Raw genomic sequence first — 18,556 nt, 5'->3', positions numbered from 1 at the left:
CAGTAACAGTTAATACCACAGAACAAAAGGTTCCTTAATCTTCACAGTATATCACTAGGATGGGAAAGCCTGCTATAAAGATTAGCTTACCTACATCAAAGGTAAGGTGACAAACCATTAAACTCATTTAAAACAGTAAGTGCTAAAATTTTATCTGTGCATTTGTGTACCTGCTTTGGAAAAAAAATCTGAAAACCATATTGTAGCTCCCACTGGATAAGTTTATTATGTAGTTTATTGAGTTTATTAAACATAGGACAATTAAATTTGGGAGGACATCAATCAAAGATAACAATGCTAGTTTTAGAATTGTTGATATTATGTCTTTTTTTTCAGACAAAGTTTATTTTAGAAAGATTGATTGCCCATTGAGGTCATTCTTGATTCTTGAAAGTAAAACCATATTCACACAATTACCTACCCACTCTGCCCCATTTTCTAAAATGGTGGGGGCAAGTGTCAGAAGGTGATTTTGTTTTAGAGCACTTTCGATTTCAGAAGAACTATTCCTGTGGTGCCCGAATCTTTCAATGCTATTAAAATGCAGACTTTAAAAGCACCAGCAACCAGGAATCTTTATTAGGCCGGTCTACAATTCCTGTCCTCCTCAATCTCAATAATCTCGATTCCATGCAGATGTCCAAGCTAGAAACCTGGGAGCAATTCTTGCTCTCTCCCTCTATCATATCCAATCATCTCCTACGAAATCCAATTGACGATAATTTTAAAATATATCATGAACCTTTTCCTTTTTTAAAAAGAGATTTTATTTATTTATTCATGAGAGACACAGAGAGAGAGAAAGGCAGAGACACGGGCAGAGGGAGAAGCAGACTCCCTGCAGGGAGTCCAATGTGGGACTCGATCCCGGGACCCCAGGGTCACACTCTGGGCCAAAGGCAGATGCTCAACCACTGAGTCACCCAGGTGTCCCCCCCCCCCACTTTTTTTTAAGTAAAATAGCCTTGTTTTATTATGTACAGACTATATATAAACAAACCACTCATTCTGAAAACAGTTGGTTCTGGCTTTTCTCAGGGCCATTGGAAGCTTCTTGGAGACAGTTCCTTCCCCAGTAAAAGGAGTGTGTGTGTGTGTGTGTGTGTGTGTGTGTGTGTTCATGTGCATGTGTGTGTAACCTTTTGATTCCATGCGGTTTGACCAGCCTCATCTAGCCACATGCCCCTACTTGCCTTGAACCCTGGCTTCCAGCTTCTCTGGTCCAGGAGAGACCTCAGCCTCAGGCAGACATAAGCCAATCACTCAACCTCCATCTTATTCTGCAAAGAATCGATGAAGACTTGCCGCTCTGCTGGGTAAAAATGCCTATAAACATTGATCTTATTCCGAATCTGTTTTGGAGTATCTTGATAGTAATTCTTTTCAACCCGGGCCATAGCCTTATGGTCCTCCCTGTGATTCTCCACCATGTAGCCCACATAGACAATGAGGTCTCCAGACAGTGCTGCCTTTCTTTCCTGGGAGGCTGGCTTCTGCCTCTAGATCACTTAGCACATAGGGCTTCTGCACAAGCATCTTAGGCCTCTCCTCCATGTCCACCTCCTTGGCATGGCCTCACCTTTGTCTTACAGAGGGGCACCTCCTTGTTGGGGTCCATAGCCAACACCATCTCTGCCAGGTTCTGCTGCACGGATTTGCCATGGTCCCAGGCATGTCGGATGTGGAAACACTAGATCAGTGGAGCTGCTTTGTGTCAAGCATTCCGGTTCAGAAACTCCCATTTAACACTGTAACCAAACTTCTGTCTCCTGGTCTTCCCCTTGGCCATGGGCATGGCAATGACCACCAAACTGGTAATGACAACTGGGTGGCTCTCACTCGCAGCACCTCATGTTGCAGGCTACTTTCCTGCAGATCTCTCATGAGCCTCTTCATGCTCTCTAGTAAAGATATTCTCAGTCCCCGCTCTCTCTCATTTGGGCTGCTACAACAATAATTCTTAAAGTAAAATATAGCAACAAATACTTCATAATATTTACTTTGGGTCATGAACTCCTCTAAGTACTTACCTGTTAGCTCATTTGTTCCTTTCAACAACCCTGTTCCTTTCAACTTACCTGTTAGCTCATTTGTTCCTTTCAACAGAACCCTGTACGGTGTTCTGTTACCTTACCCACTCTGAGGAAGCATGCACAGAGGAGTCCAGTGACTTACCCAAAGTCACACAACTAAAGAGGTGGAAAAGCCAGAATCACCTCCTGACTCACACTCTGCATTCATACCTGTCATCCTCTGGTCTGATATCCACTCAGCAGCCAGCATGATTACTTAAAACGAGTGATCTTTACCCAGGACCAGAAACTCTTTTAAGGTGAGAGCTGAAAACAGCTTTCTTCTTCCCTTCCCCAAAGTCTGATCAAATCAGCTCCACAGAAAGGTTCTTTCCTAATGCCTAGGGAAAGTCCCTTGACTTTTTTGGCATGGCTCAGTTAATCAAAATTCTTATTAGTCACGAAGTAGCCTCAATTGAATAATTCAACAATTCAGCACACCAGTCCGGTGTGTTGGTTAAAACTTTGAATTTTATTGCAGTTAATGTTTCCTCCTACTGCTTGGGCTGGATGCCTTTGCTGTGGGGATTAGTGAATCTTCATTCTCTCAGCTGGCCTTTGGTCAGCCAGGAGTGGAGGGGCCAGAGGAGAAAGAGAGATAAGAGGTAGGTCTTGTTTGACAAGCACGCATGTAACCTAGCTCTGATCTGCTCTGGCCATGGCACGTGTTTAAAGCTGACTGCGGCTCTCAAGGTGGGTTTTACGAGCACCTGGGGTATCCTGCTGTGCATCCCCTTTTCTATAGCTTCCTTGACATACTAAAACCTCCACCTGAACTGGACACTTATGCAGGAACCCCAGCCTCAGCCTCACCCTCAGCCTCTGACGGCACATCCGTAGCCTCTTTCTGTTAAGGTTGTCTGGTTTAGGCAGAAGGCCTCCTGGGCGTGATCCCATTTTAAAGAACCTGGGCATATATTCCTATCAAGGCTTCCACACTTTTAAGATGCCAATGAAAGGATTATAGTTACTCTCCAAATGCAGTTCTTTATTCTGATGCCAGTAAACTATTTTCCAAGTATTTCTGTGTTCCATGGAATCCAGGGGATACAAGTCAAATTCTCCATTCTGTCTCCCTAAAGCCTTCCCCACTAAGGACATGAAGTAAGAACACCTGTCCCACCAGTCTCCCAGGGGTGTAGAGAAGACTTGAAATGCACTGAAAGATTTTTTCCATGGAAAACTTCTAAATCTCAACTAGCTTCTCAGCCCCTTCAGCTTCAGCCCTTCTGTATCCCCAAGGCAGGGGGGGTAAAGATCCACAGAACTGGTTTTTAGCACCTTCTCCATAATTCTGCCATTAATGATCCGACTCTAACACTTCACTTTGGAATGTGGGGGCAATGAAAAGAGTCAGCTGAGTCAGTGAGTCAGAGAGAGTCCTGTTTTAACATCCTATTAGAAAGATTAATATGCCTTTCCACTGCCATTAGGATTACATGCTAACCCCTCAATATGTTCTATAGCGTGCTGCATGTTCTTTCTTCTACCACCCTTTGTCTTCTCACCTCTCAGGTCTCAGTTTAAATATTATCTCATTACTACAAAGGACTTTCCCCACCTTTACTCCAGTATTCTCACTCAAATACTCTATTTTATTTTATCACATTTATCACAAATCATATAATTGTATGTTTACCAGTTTGTGGTCCTATGGCCAGAGACTCTAACTATTTACCAAAGCATTTCTATGTTCGTCCTGCGTATACAACTGGACTACATTTCCCAGTTTCCCTTGCAGTTAGGTGCAGTCATGGGACTAAGTGCTAGCTACTGGGATATAGGCAGAAAATAGGAAATGGACCACTTCTATTAAGCCTTCCAAGTTTGACTCAGTTACCGTTGTATACCTCAGTTAGGACCCTGATATAACAGGATTTTACCAGTTACTGATTGTGTAACTTTGAGAGTGTTGCATAATCTCCATGTGTTTCAGCTTCATCTATAAAACAAAAGAACAATATCTACCTCATTGAATGGTGAGATTTGAACAAATGAAGATGCTTAGACTAAAACAATGCTACTACATAGTAAGTGCTCAATGAATGCAGATATAGTTACTGTAATTATGGAATAATAATACTGGCAAATACATGGAATAACAGAAATACAGATTTGCAAAGTTTAGATTGATACGGTAGAAAGATAGTTTTTAAAAATCATAACCAATAAGCATGTATTAGGATTAACAAAGCAGGGCTTGACTACCATGAGAGGTAAGAAATAGCAGAGAACTTTAGAGTTAAAGTCTTAGGAACCTCTACCAATTAAATATCAATCAGAAATGGAAGTAAAGGAATTATGAAAATGTAGCATAGACATTCAGATTCGATCAACAACAACAAAAGAATGAGCTTATACACAACTTTTCAGGAACATATTATGGTGTTCAGTCAAAGCACACCTGTATTCTTCAATACAAAATATCACTCTAATCAACAAGGACAGCTGGGATACCTCTCCCTGTGCACTTGCCCCTTCTGTACCACATAACCTCTATCTATATTCCCCTTTTACTAATAACTTCTATCTGGGAGATAGCAACCTCATTCTCGCTCCAGCCCAGGCTTATCACATTAGTGCAAGGCCTCAACAAACATTTCCACAAATGAACATGTCTGATTAACTGAAATACATGTTAAGAAATCAAGTCTGCACTAAACATAAAGCAAAAAATTAAAGCAAGTCACTGGATACTTTTGGCAAAACTTCCCTTTAAATTCATTTATGCACTTATCTTCATTTCCTTTCCTACATGTCATTGGAAAAACATTTTTTTTTTTACCATCACATTATTATTTTGAGGTTTTTTTGCTTCATAGTAAAACCATCAGGATGAGATTATGCTACAATCTTTGGCCAAACTGACTTGCCAAGCATGAAGCAGTCTTTTTGTTCCCACGAAGCCACCTCCCATCTTTTCTTAGCTAGGATTCTGAAGCATGCCAAAGAGAGGAAATGATACTGGATGTCTCAGCGTACCTTCAGTCTTGGCCTTCCTCTCTCTCAAACAACTACAACAACAAAAATAGCTTTTTATAAAGATAGCTCTTAAGATTCAGAGGAGAATTTAAAACATGTGAAGTTAAATATGGCATTAAAGATATCAGAAAAAAAAAAAAAAAAAAAAAAAGATATCAGAATAAATAGTAGACTTACTGCATATCCCTACTACAATTCTTTTCACATTGAAAATTAAAAACCACAGATGTGGAGTAACAGCCTGCTTAGAACATTTTGTATTATAAATGGACTCACTTTAACAGATCATGCCTATCTACCCAGTTAGAAAGTACTCTAGTAAAACAATTGCTAAAACCTTAAAAAAAAGAAAAAAGAAACTTTTAAAAAAATCTTAACCTATCTACTGAAATCTGAATATTTCTTCTTAGAAAGATTATACAAATAAAAATTATGCTTTCTAACTGGGAAATTATATTTGAATGCAGTACCTATCGCTGAGCTGTTTATTTGAACTATATTAACCATACCAGATTTAATCTAGAAAGCCCCTGACTTTAAGTATTCAAAGAACATGTAAGTTAAAAGCTTAAATCAAGCCCATCATGGATGGGCACTTTCCTTGTTGTTAAAGATAAAGGTCTTTTGCTATTTTAAGAATCTCCTTGGTTAAAGATTTTGAATGCAGTAAAAAAAAAAAAAAAAAAAAATCTATATACCTCAGACACTTGGCTAACCAAGAAGGTCAGGCTAAGGTTACAAGAGGCATTTGTCCAATTTATCAGTCTGAGAACATAAATATACTTAAATAATGAAGGAGAAAGCATTGAATATAAGTAACCTGGACACTCATTATTATCATAGTGCAAAATTCAAGATGTCCCAGAGTGCACTTCACATTTTCATCACTGGCTTCAGTTCAATCTTCAATTGTATATATATAATTCCAGAATATAGTATAAATATATTTCTTCCTTACAAGAGCATATTTTCTATATCCATCTTTTTTTTTTTATGATAGTCACAGAGAGAGAGAGAGAGAGAGAGAGAGAGAGGCAGAGGGAGAAGGAGGCTCCATGTACCAGGAGCCCGACGTGGGATTCAATCCCAGGTCTCCAGGATTGCGCCCTGGGCCAAAGGCAGGCACTAAACCGCTGCGCCACCCAGGGATCCCTTCTATATCCATCTTAATCTGTTTCTCCTCCTGCATCCCCTAAATTAGCTTGAAGTACCACCATCCTCTCTGTCACAGAGACTCATAATATTGGGGTCATTTTTTAATTTTTACTTGTTCCCCTTATTCTATCACCTTATGCAAGAAGTTTCCAGGGTCTATTGACTCTAGTTTCACCATAACCTCTCCTGAGTACTCTCTCTTTAATGCCCCAGCTAGTATCCCAATTCAGAGCTTATGGTCTGTGCTGCTATAATAACTAGCCTTCTAACTGGCGCCTCCATTAGCCTCTCCCTTGCCCTTGCCCAATATATCTTAAATACTCCTGTCAAGGCAAAGTTCCTAATGAACATATCTGATTGTTTATTCCATTGTTCAAATGCCTCATCGTCTTCAAAATAAAGTCTAGACTACCCAGCCTAGCAACTAAAACCAGGTTCTGGCCACAATCTATGTTTCCAGCCTGGTTTTCTTCTACTCCTCTTCCTAGCTATTTTTTCCTTTGTTTCAACTCAGCCACTTCTCCCTAACTTCATGCTTTCCTGCCTCTCTGCCCTGGCTCAAGGAGGAAGTGGCCTTTCCTTCCTTCTCTGCATTGGCAGGACCTACCCTTCCTTCAGGGCTCAAGGTCCAGCTCAATGCCACATCCTTCACAAAACCTTCTCTTAATGTCTCATCTGGAAGTAATTACTTCCTCCCCTGAAGTGCTCTGGTAGATGCATAAATACCTCTTTCTCAACTTTCTTCTGTTTTATTTTCCCTACCCTCAAATCCTTTAGAAAATTCAACTCTTGGGGTGCCTGGATGACTCAGTGGGTTGGGTGTCTGACTCTTGATTTCAGCTCAGGTCATGATCTCAGGGCTGCGGGGTGATGCCTCAAGTGGGGTTCTGCAGTGGGGGAAGGGAGGTGTCTGCCTGAGATTCTCTCTCCCTCTACCCTGCCCTCACTGTCTCTCTCTCTCTCTTTTTCTCTAAAACAAATAAATCTTAAAAAAAAAAAAAAAAAGAAGAAGAAGAAAAAGATTGACCTCTTACTTCCTTTTGTATTCTCTAATTGAATAATTGCATACTGGTCAATTAAATAAATAATAGTTGAAGAAATAAATAGGTACATATTCAATAAATAAGAGGCATTTAAGGCAAGTAAAAGTTTTATGTAAAGAAGACATAATGTGGGACACTTGGGTGGCTCAGCAGTTGAGTGTCTGCCTTCAGCCCAGGGTGTGATCCTGGAGACCGGGGACGAATCCCACATCAGGCTCCCTGCATGGAGCCTGTTTCTCCATCTGCCTCTGTCTCTGCCTCTCTCTCTGTGTCTTTCATGAAAAAATAAATAAAATATTTTTAAAAAAGAAAAAAATAAGACGTAATGTAATGCATAGAAAAATACTGGACTTGATACTGTAGCTAGACAGCAATAATAAGAAAAAGGAACGTTGAAAAAATTAATATTTATATTTAGATACCAATATAAAATAGTCTTTCTTTTTTTTCCAAGATTTTATTTAAATTCAAGTTAGTTAACATATAGTATTAATGTCAGAAGTAGAATTTAGTGATTCATTACTTATGTAGAACACCCAGTGATCATCATAAGTACCCTCCTTAATACCCATCACCCAATTAACCCCTCCCCCACCTCCACTCCCCTCCAGCAACCCTGTTTGTTCTCTATAGTCAAAAGTCTCTTATGTTTTGCCTCCCTCTATTTTTATCTTATTTTATTTTTCCTTCCTTTCCCCTGTATTCATCTGTTTTGTTTCTTAAATTCCACATATAAGTGAAATCATATATTTGTCTTTCTCTGACTTATTGCACTTAGCGTAATACACTCTAGTTCTATCCACATCTTTGTAAATGGCAAGATTTCATTCTTTTTGATGGCTGAGTAATATTCCAGTGTATACATACACCACATCTTCTTCATTCATCAGTTGTTGGACATTTGGGCTCTTTCCATGATCTGGCTGTTGTTGATAATGCTACTATAAACATTAGGGTGCACGTGCCCCTTCAAATCAGTATTTTTGTATCTTTTAGATAAATACCTCATAGTGCAATTGCCTGCTCATGGGGTAGTTTTATTTTTAACTTTTTGATGAACCTCCATACTGTTTTCCAGAGTGACTATACCAGTTTGCACTCCCACCAACAGTGCAAGAGGGTTCCCTTTTCTCCACATCCTTGCCAACACCTGTCATTTCCTGTGTTGTTCATTTTAGCCATTTTGACTGGTGTAAGGTGGTATCTCATTGTGGTTTTGATTTCTATTTCCCTGATGAATGATGCTGAGCATTTTTTCATGTGTGTGTTCACCATAAAATAATCTTTTCTAAGGAATATCTCCTCAAAATATTTATTCTGATATATTCTATTGCAAAATTTATGAGTAGTTTTTAATGGACAAACATGCCTACTTCTTTCATTTCCCCCCTTTTTATTAGTAATACTAGTCAATGCTGCTGACTTATGTCTAAGTAGTTGAAATAACGTTTGAAACACTATTGACTCAAAGTATGACCTGAGGGGTGATTTGAGATCACCTTTAAAACATCATCAAAAAAAATAAATAAATACAAATAAAAATAAATAAAATAAATAAATAAAACATCATAAAATCATTTTTTTCATACGTGTCTAGAAAGTACTTGGTACATAAATACTATGAAATACTGAATGAATGAATCTACAAAATAAGAGCGCTGATAGTATTCATTAGCTACTATCTCTGAGTGAAAATGCTGTACTCAGAAATCAAGCCAAGAATGAGCTGGACAGAAAATAGGTGCTCAGTAAATATTTGTTGAGTTTAATTTATATAATTTTAGAACCAGAGAGGATCTTAGAGATGATTTGCCTTCTGGCAATTACTCCCTCTTCTATGCTTTTTGCATATGATTATTGAGGCACATGTATCAGCAAGTATTTATTTAGCTTTTCTCCATGTTAACTCCTTGAATGCACAGACGTTGTGATAACCCCCATGTAGCCTGATGCTTGGCAAAGTGTAGGCACTCAAATGTCTGCTGAGTGAGAGTGAGACTAGAATTCTACTATCCAGTGTGGTAGCCATTAGCCACACATGGCTGTTTAAATTAATTAGAATTAAATATAAATTAAAATTCAGTTCTTTAATCACACAAGCCGCATCCAAAGTGGTTGATAACCACCTATGGCTAGTGACTACCATATTAAACAGAGCAGAGACTATTCCCATCTATTGGACAGTGCTGGTCTAGACTATTTCCCTCATTTTGCAGAAGAAAATGAGCTCAGGGAAGGTGTCACTTACTCAAAATCAAACCAAGAAAAGCTGAACTGGGATTAAAACCTGGGACTCCTAAATCAATGTCCATCATTGTTAAATCATAACTGATTCATTTCAGAGTTCAAATTATATGTAGCCCTAACTTAGAGTTGGTGATATTATGGAAGGCATGGTCTTTGTCTTATGATTGCCTAGAAGGTACTTTATTTTTCTATTGTAATCGATCAATTTACATGTTTTATAAACAGGAAAAATATGACAGATTTTAAAAAGTGTGCCGAGAAGCTCTGTATACCTCTGTTGTAAAAGTAGAAAACTATGCTTATTTTAAAAATGCTTTCCAGGTGCCTAGCTAAACAAAATATTATAGTATCCTGGCCTTCTGCCAATTTAATTTGAAAATGTATAGAATAGATTCTGATTTCGTGGTTGCTTTTTTAGTTTTGTTTCTTTAAAGCATTTTTCTTTGGTTTACTAAATTGAAAAAAAAATTTGGATCAAAATCAACAAATTAATAAAGTTTATTCAGATTTAGGATTCAAGATTGGTTTGGTATGAATTCTTAAAAGATTTTCTCAGTTTTTTTGGGGGGGGAACAACAGTAATTTCTAAAATGCTCTTATAGAAAGAGCCTTATTTTCTACAACTTCCATTATGTATTTACTTATGAAACTATTATTTATTGTTCTCTGGAAAAAGAAATATAGTTCTCCCTGATAAGAATAACTATAAAGAGATGAAGAAGTAAAAAAAAAAAAAAGAGAGAGAGAGAGAGAGAGAGAGAGATGAAGAAGCAATCATTCCCTTATTAATATTAGATCATGAAGGAAGCAAAGAAAGAAAGGACCAAATCTGGATTTAAGGATCCCCTCAATGCTATCAGCCTAGGGCATTCAGTCTATAACACTTGCTCAGTGAAAGAACCCATCTTCGTCCACTGTAGTTATGCCCTGACTGGAAAGTTGTTGACTAAATGTTGCGGTTTCAGGTAGAAAAGTGTACAATTCAGTGTTTGTTTTTAAAAGCCAAAAAGGCATTTTGCCATCTTTCAATAGAAATTTGAAAAAAGGTAAAAAAAAGAAAGTGTTTTAGAGTTAATGGAGGCACTTCAGAAAGTAATCTAGTTCTATCTTTGAAAGCCTTCATTCTTCCATCAGGCAAACTAGTATTTAAGACAACTAAATATCAGTACTTATGTATCAGTAACGTCCCTATTTAACTGTAAGACCAAAGAAAGAGGATATGTTTTTACTACCATATTTCCTTTGATGTGAAATTTAAAAGTTTTTGCTTGGCTAGGAATGTTATTATTCAAATTCCTACTATGTCATTCTCCTATAATCATTCCTTAATAACTCTAGTTTGGTTTTCGGCAATGGAAAATTAAGGCAAGTATTTGATTTAACATTTTTAGAATATACGCTTTTTCTAAACAATGCAATATAGCAGTATTTCCCCAAAATGAACAACATATAGGAGAAAAATGTTATGGACTCCCAATGTTAATTTAAGTTACTATAATTACAAGGTTTCCTAAATCTATATTAAACATAAAATTAGAGACCCTATAGCTATAAAACAATATGAATTTACAAATTGAATATGATATAATGTCCTAAACAAATGTTTCAAGTTAATTACAGTAGTTGAATGTTCATTTACTCAGAAAACATTTATTTGAGGATCTATTCTGTTCCAGCCACAGAGTTATGTATGTCTAGCTGGTACAATAAATACATCCCATATTTCAGTGGCTTGAATGACAGGTGTTAAATGATTCCATTCATATGAGGTACAAGAGTAGCCATATTCATAGAGACAGAAAAATAGAATGGTGGTGTCCAGGGGCTGGGGGAAGGGGAAATCAGGAGTTATGGTTTAATGCATGAACATTATCAGTTGGGCTGATTAAAAAGTCCTATAGATGGATGATGGTGATGTTTGCACAACAATATGAATGTACTTCATACCACTGAATTACATACTTTAAAAATGGTTAAAATGGTAAGTTTTATATGTATTTTACCACAATTTTTAAAAATAATTTTTAAAAATCACACCCACAAAATTAAATGTTAATTTCTCAGTCACCTCACAGATCAATATTCTGCTCAGGGGTTTGGGAAAATGAGTGAGGAGCTCTGCTATAAGTTGCTAATAGAAAGACCCAGGCTGATGGAGGCTTACTCATCTTCAGCACCTGGCTTCTAAGACCAAATTGACATCAACATCCAGACATTAGATGAGAAAAGAATGAAAGAGTCACATGCACGAGGTTTTTACGGACCAGGCCTGGAAGCTGCACATATTCGATTGGCTGGAACTTAGTCATGCAAAAGAAACTGGAAAATATAATCTGTGTACTCAGGAAAAAGAGAAAATATGCTTGGTGATGACCTAGCACTCGATGCCATAGTCCATCTATTTGGTCATTCACTATCTATTTCACCCAGGGTGCCTGGCTGGCTCATTCCGAAGAGCATGAGACTCATTTTTTTTTAAAGATTTTATTTATTTATTTATTTATTTATGAGAGAAAGAGTGTGGGGAGGAGCAGAGGGTGAAGGACAAGCAGACTCCCTGCTGAGTCTGACTCAGGTCTTGATGGACCCTTAGATCACAAATGCACAAATGCAAATGTAATGCAACAAATACTTGCAGGTGGGAAAGAGGAGAAAGGGAAACACTGGCCTACTCCAAAGATAAAATTCTGCATGGAGACATGTGATGGCTCTGAACTAGCAGTGGGGGAGGTTCCTAAGCTAAACCTTGCTTCTACATTCTGCAATGACCCCACTTGTTTATTGTTCTCTGTGGCCACCACCTCTACCTTCTGAAAGTTTTTCCTCTAAGCCCAAGTGTGAGGTAGGTGTGGGGAAATACGAATTCCTTGTAAAAAGTACAGCTTTTAACAAAGACAAATGGTTTCTTTAGTAGTACATTCCCTTAAAAACTAAGACACTTCCGATTTATTTGCATCCAGTCAGTTAGCTAGGTGGGGGTAACACTAAAGTTCTTCCTAGAGATAATTCTCAACTCTAATTTATTTCTTTGCTTGTTCATCCCCATGCTTCTCCTCTCAAAGGGCTATCAGACTTAATGTGAAGGCCACACCCTAAATCTAATCTTTGCTGTATGGTTGAATTTTAATTGGGCCTTGTTCAAAAGCTTTTTCAATTTTTTTTTTTTTAAGATTTTACTTATTTGAGAGAGCACGAGAGAGAGAGAGAGAGAGAGAGAGAGAGCAGCAGGAGAGGGTCAAGCAGACACCCTACCAAGCAGGGAGCTCCTCCCTAGGTGTGGGGCTCAATCCCAGGACCCTGAGACCACAACGTGAGCCAAAGGAAGACGGTAAACCAACTGGGCCACCCAGTCACCCCAGGTTTTTCAATCTTATTTCCTATTCTTTGAAGTATAGAGCTTTTTTTCCAATCCCTTGAGGCTCTAAATTTGTGTACTCTCTATATTCCTTTTCATTTATGCTTGCCTACCTGCTTATTATTGCATGAGCTCATCTCATTTTTCTAATATCGTGCTAAATGTAGCCAGTAAACTTAACCTACCAACATTTCATTTTCCAAACTCTTCTAGAGCTATGAACTTTGTACACACCTTATTTGCCTTCTGAAATACTGCACGAAACTTTTTTTTTACCAAATGTCTTGCCCTGGGTTTCCAGTTCCAGTTCCTAATAATAGTTTCCTTGTTGTCTATTGCCTGCCTAATTTTAGATTTGCATGAAGGCACCCTATTCTGTAACAAATTGCTGTATTAATGTAATGCTAGCTATTGGGGCAAACATACCTCAAAAAGTCACAGTAAAATTTATTTCTTGCTCACCTAACAGTTCAGAATAAGTGTTCCTGTTCAGGGGCGGAGGAGCAAGGGACACAGTCACAGGGACCCAGGCTTCTAGTGGCTCTGTCCTCCTCAACAAGTAACTTCAAAAGTTTCCCTTGACCCCAAATTCCAACCAGCAGATACCAGGAGAAAAGGAGGATCGTGTGTGGGTAGTTTCTGTGAGCCAGGCCTGGAATCAGTGCCATTATTTCTGCTCACATTCCACTGGCCAATAGAATTTAAGTAAAAGTAGAGTTTTCATCTTTCAGGAAGTGCTCTTGAAGGGAGGGAATATATCTTTCTTCCTTCCAGCTTCTTGCTGGCTGGAATTGAGAAATGTGCTGGAGCTCAAGCACCCATCTTAGACCACAGAGTGAAAAGCACATGTTAAGGATGATGGAAAAACAGAGCTTAGGTCCCTGATAATCATGGAATTCTCCTACCAGCTTTGGACTGTTTACCTGCCAACTTTAATTAAGAGAGAAATGAGCTTCTGTCATATTTAGGCCACTGTTGTTTGAGTTTTCTTTTATTTGTAACTTAACCAAACTTTAACTTATATAATTATTCTCTAGTTGTTCAGTATAGTTATATTGTCTTTTGCCCTCTCCTTTTAGTTGAAGATTTTTAAAACTTTCTTCTCATATAGAGGGGACTATAAGAACTACCAAATCTCTGACACAAGTAGTCTTAGCTTATGCCTAACACCTTTATCGTTTTACCTGAGAGGTAAAACGCTTAGGATTGGTCCGTAAATTCAGAGCATTTCAAGAAACATTTATTGAATACCCACTCATGCCAGGTACTGGGGGAGGCCACCTTCTATGAACTGTATCTTCCAGGTTCCTTTGCCCTCTGGCTTTAGATCATGGGATGTACCAGCAGGAGATCAGAAGGCAGGAAGTGAGAGAGGTCAGGATATTTATCCCTCCTCCTCTCAGCTCCCTGGCAGACTGTGGGTCCCTTACCCTGCCCTCACTAAAGAGTTTTTCTTTTTTTTTAATTGAACTTTCTTCATTTAAACACTTTGAGTATGATGTCTGTCTCTTGCCTGGGCTTCAATTTATACAAGGTGTTTAATAAGTAAACCATGGATGAAAAAGAGAGCACTAGACTCTCTCCCTTCCTCGAGCTGGAGATCTTTATAAAATGCAAATCAGGACCCTTCACTTTGCTCTGTGTTAAATTGTCAATGGCTGCCTATTGTCACCACACCCCACTGTAAAGTGCAACTAGACTGAACTATTTTCACTTCCTCGTGTGACAGGGTCTCTCTTCCTCTCTTCCTCTGAGCCACATGCAGTAGCTTCTTCCTAGAAACTGCTCCCTACCCGCCTCTCTCATCATTCAGACATCAGTGCCAATGTCACTTACCCCAGAAACTCTTCCACAAACCTACTTGTCCTAGTTAGAGGTTATTCTGTGCTTCCAAGCTGTTCCATTCTGTTCACCATCACATACAGATAGAACTCAATGTTACATTGTACCGCAATGTACTGCAGTACATTGTCCTGCAACTGCCTGCATACAAATACTAGATCTATTCCCTAAGATACAGAACTGGGACTGCAGCTCAGATCTCTAGGACCTATTAAGGTGCTTGGTACATAACAAGCTCTCAATAAATCTTGGATGGTACCTAAATGTTATTGAAAAAGCTTGAACTCTCCTCCTCTAGCTACTGTCCTGTCACTTCTCATTCACTGACAAAAGTCATAAAAAATAGTTTTTAGTCACCCACTCCTCAATACTACCTTCCACTTACTTCCCAGACCATTTTAATTTTGCAACCACCTTTTATGGGGACTTCTCTTGCCAATAGTACCAATGACCTCCTAGATCTTTAATTTAATAGATTCTTTTCAGTCCAAATCCTCTAGGAATGCTCTGCGGCAATTTCTGGAAACTCCTTCCTCTGTTCTCTGGGGATCATGGATCTCTCTCTCCCTCTCACTCTCATTGGTCCGTTTGCATATCCCTCTTCCGTTCATTAAAGCGCCCCTGGGTGTCTTGTTCATTTCTATCTCTAGTCCCAAGCATAGTGGCATAGTGCCTGACACACAATAGGTCTTAATAACTATGAATATTAAATGATTAAAACTCTTGGTTTCCGGGTCATCGCTCTTTCTTTTTATTCTCCCATCTCTCTTTCTTGATCTCCCCTTTCTCTGACTGTCCTCAGGCACCTTCACAGACTCCTCTTCTTCCATCTCCCCATTAAATATTCATCAGAGTAACTCATTTGTATCTACCTTTGGGGCTTCAGCCATCAGAGAATACTTTTAATTCCCCCATGTTGTCAATCTTAACCTTTCATCTGAGATAAGGCTGCCCTTCTCCCCCTGGGTATCTCATAGGCAGTTCAAATAACTTCCATTCCCACCCTGCTTCCTCCTGCTCCAAAACGCAGCCAATAAAATTAACATGCATCTCTATAGTCCAAGTTACAAACCCCAAAGTCCCCTTAACTCTTCTCACTGCCTTTTCTCCCCTGTCCTGCTGGCAACCAGCTCTATGGACCCCCAGCCCCAACCCTTAAACTCTGCCTCTGGGTCTTCTATTTCTTCTACCTGGAACACCTCAGGCAAATCCTGTACATTCTTATGAAAATCAGAACACGGGTTAACTTCACCTATTTCCTTCCTCCTCTAAGTTCCAGACATAATTGCTTCTTTATTCTGAACACAACTTGATGCCAGGTTTTTAGGATGTATAAAGCATTACATATATGCCTGAGTAGATGGTGAAACTTTTTTTTTTTTTAAGATTTTATTTATGTATTCATGAGAGACACAGAGAGAGAAAGAGAGGCAGAGACCCAGGCAGAGGGAGAAGCAGGCTCCACACAGGGAGCCCGACGTGGGACTCGATTCTGGGTCTCCAGGGTCACGCCCTGGGCCGAAGGCGGGCGCTCAACCACCGAGCAAGCCCGGTGTCCCGATGGTGGAATTCTTGAGGGCAGGTCTTTGTCTTTGTTGTTGTTTTCTGATCACGTTCTAGGCGATTAAAAACTATTTTATAGGAATGAATGCATGAATAAATGAGTGAACGGGCAATGGGAACGTCTTCAGTTGCATGCTTTCAGAGATCAGTGGTAAGGAGTCTTTGAGGTAAAAGGACAATAACTCGGTATGAAAACGCTAACTTGATGTGACCAAGTAGGCAACACGTACCCCAACAACATATACCTAACTCTGGAAAGAGGGCAATTGCTGTGCATCTTGGGGAGACCTTATTCTCAGGCTTTCCCGCTCTCCGCCACGCCAGCCCGGTCTCGGAAGGCCGCTACCACGTCAGCCCTCCCGCGCCGCCTGCTCCGGGACGCACAGGGAAGGGGAGCCCCGCCAGCAGCGCCGCGCGGCCCGCCGGCAGCTCACAGTTCGTCCCTCTCCTTTTCCCTACCCCGTCCGCACTTTATATGCCAAGCCTTGTGAATTCAGAGCATCGAAAGGAAATTCCTGCTTTAGGATTTCAATTTGACGAAAATAACATCGCGAAGATTCCGATTTACCCTATGAACCCGTGACTCAAACCCAACGGAAAAACAGAAATCACGGGGGGGAGGGGGGAGGGGCGTGGAGGGGGAGGGGAGCGGGGGAAATGGGGGAGGAGGGGGAAAGGGGGGAGGGGACGGGGGAGGGGGCGGGGAGGGGCGGGGAGGGGCGCGGGTGGGGGAGGCGGAGCAGACGCCGAAACAAGGCCGAGAAGAAGCCGTAGAAGGAAGCTCCGCTTCGGTCGGGCTTGTCTTTTTCCAGCCGCGGCAGGCGCCAGGCGGCGGGCGCCAGGCGGCAGGCGGCAGGCGGCAGGCGGGAAGCTCTCCCTGCCGTCGCGGGTCAGCGTCCCGGCCCGGCCCCGCCGCCCGGCCTCCCGCCGCCCCGCCGCTTCCGCCCGGGTGCGCTGCGGGCGGTGGCCGCTGGGGGCGCCCCGGGCCCCGTGGAGCGGCGGCGGCGGCGCGGAGGCGGCGGCGGTCCGCAGGCTTCGCCTCTCCCGGCGCTCAGACGGGCGGCGGCGGCGGCGGGGCCGGGGCCAGGGCCGGGGCCGGGGCGGGGACGGCGCGGCGGGCTGCACACCCAGAGGGCGCCCTCCGCCCAGGCGAGCTGCAGCGCGACCGCTCCCCGCGGGCGGGCGGGGTCCGCGCCGCCGCGCTCCGGTCCGAGCTGCCGCGAGAGGCGGCGGCGGCGGCGGCCCCTGCCCCGGCCCCGGCTCGGGTCCCGGCCCCGGCCCCGGCCGGCCCCCGGCGCCCCCCGGCCGCGCCCCCGCGCGCAGCTCGCGACCCCGGCCATGGGGCTGCGCGGGCCCGGGGCTCGGGAGAGCTGAGGCTGCGGCGCCGGGCCGCGCGCCCCCCGGGGCCGCCCCCGCCTCCCGCTCGCCGGCGTCTGGCTCTCGTGATGATGAAGAAGAAGAAGTTCAAGTTCAAGGTGGACTTCGAGCTGGCGGAGCTGTCCTCCGTGCCCGTCGTCAACGGGGTCCTCTTCTGCAAGATGCGGCTGCTGGACGGCGGCAGCTTCACGGCCGAGTCCCCCAGGTACGGCGCCCGCGCGTGGGCCCTGCGCCCCGGGGCTGCACCGCGCGCCCGGCCCCGGAGCCCCGCGTCCCGGGGGCGCGTCTGGAATCCGGCCGGAGCCTCTTGACCCGCGCGGCGCGCTCCGCGGACCGGCCCATCGCGCTGCGCTCGGCTCCCGCCCCCCGGGTTCCAGATGGTTCCCGGCATCTGCTCTTCCCTCCCAAATTCCCCGGGAACGGGAGCAGCGGCAGAAGGGGGACAAAGCTTCTGCTTCTCCTAAGGCATTTCCATGTTTGTGAAATGCAAAGTGGGACTTGAATTGTTGCTGAAAACCAAAGCAAAAATACCCGAAGCTGCTTGAGTTCCGAGAGCGGTGGCTCCCAGCGGGACCCCGCGCTCCGGTCCTCGGGGCTCCGAAGGCCGGGACGCGGCCAGGGGCCTGGTCGGGCTCCGGGGTCGCGGGGGGCGGGCGCTGCGCCGCGGGCGGGGGGGCGCCGGGGGGCGGGGGGGCCGCACCTGCCGCCTCCCGCGGGGAGCCCCGGGCACTCGCAGGGAGGGGCGCTGGCAGGCAGCGCACTGAAGCCAGGGGCGATTGTCTTCCTGGACATTTGAGGTCTCTTCGGTAGGTTGACAGGTTTACCCTAAGGTAAGGGTCTCTTAAGAAAATAGGAAATTGACAGATTTCTTTAAACAAAATTTTTAAGTTCCTGAGATCAAGGGAAGAGGTTAACCATTA

At 42.6% G+C, this 18,556-nt stretch overlaps 1 protein-coding gene and 1 pseudogene across 2 annotated transcripts in view; one reads left to right on the top strand and one right to left on the bottom strand.

The window, feature by feature from the left end:
* Positions 1-1,259: 1,259 nt before the first annotated feature.
* LOC112918400 (nucleolar protein 16 pseudogene) lies at positions 1,260-1,795 on the bottom strand (annotated as a pseudogene).
* A 15,535-nt stretch (positions 1,796-17,330) lies between these two features.
* EEIG2 (EEIG family member 2) overlaps positions 17,331-18,556 on the top strand; it is an 84,850-nt gene continuing 83,624 nt past the window's right edge. The window contains exons 1-2 of one of the 2 annotated variants that reach the window (XM_072754460.1): positions 17,472-17,506; positions 17,635-17,841. In XM_072754460.1, the coding sequence (XP_072610561.1) occupies positions 17,705-17,841 (137 nt within the window). In that variant the 5' untranslated portion in view covers positions 17,472-17,506; positions 17,635-17,704. Of the gene's footprint in view, positions 17,842-18,556 lie in introns of both variants that reach the window. The other variant, XM_025996326.2, reaches the window with a different exon arrangement.

The sequence above is a fragment of the Vulpes vulpes genome, chromosome 3 (assembly GCF_048418805.1).
Source record: "Vulpes vulpes isolate BD-2025 chromosome 3, VulVul3, whole genome shotgun sequence".
NCBI classification, from domain to species: Eukaryota; Metazoa; Chordata; class Mammalia; order Carnivora; family Canidae; genus Vulpes; species Vulpes vulpes.
Note: the sequence above shows the minus strand (reverse complement) of the source record. Positions and strands in the feature narration are given on the sequence as shown.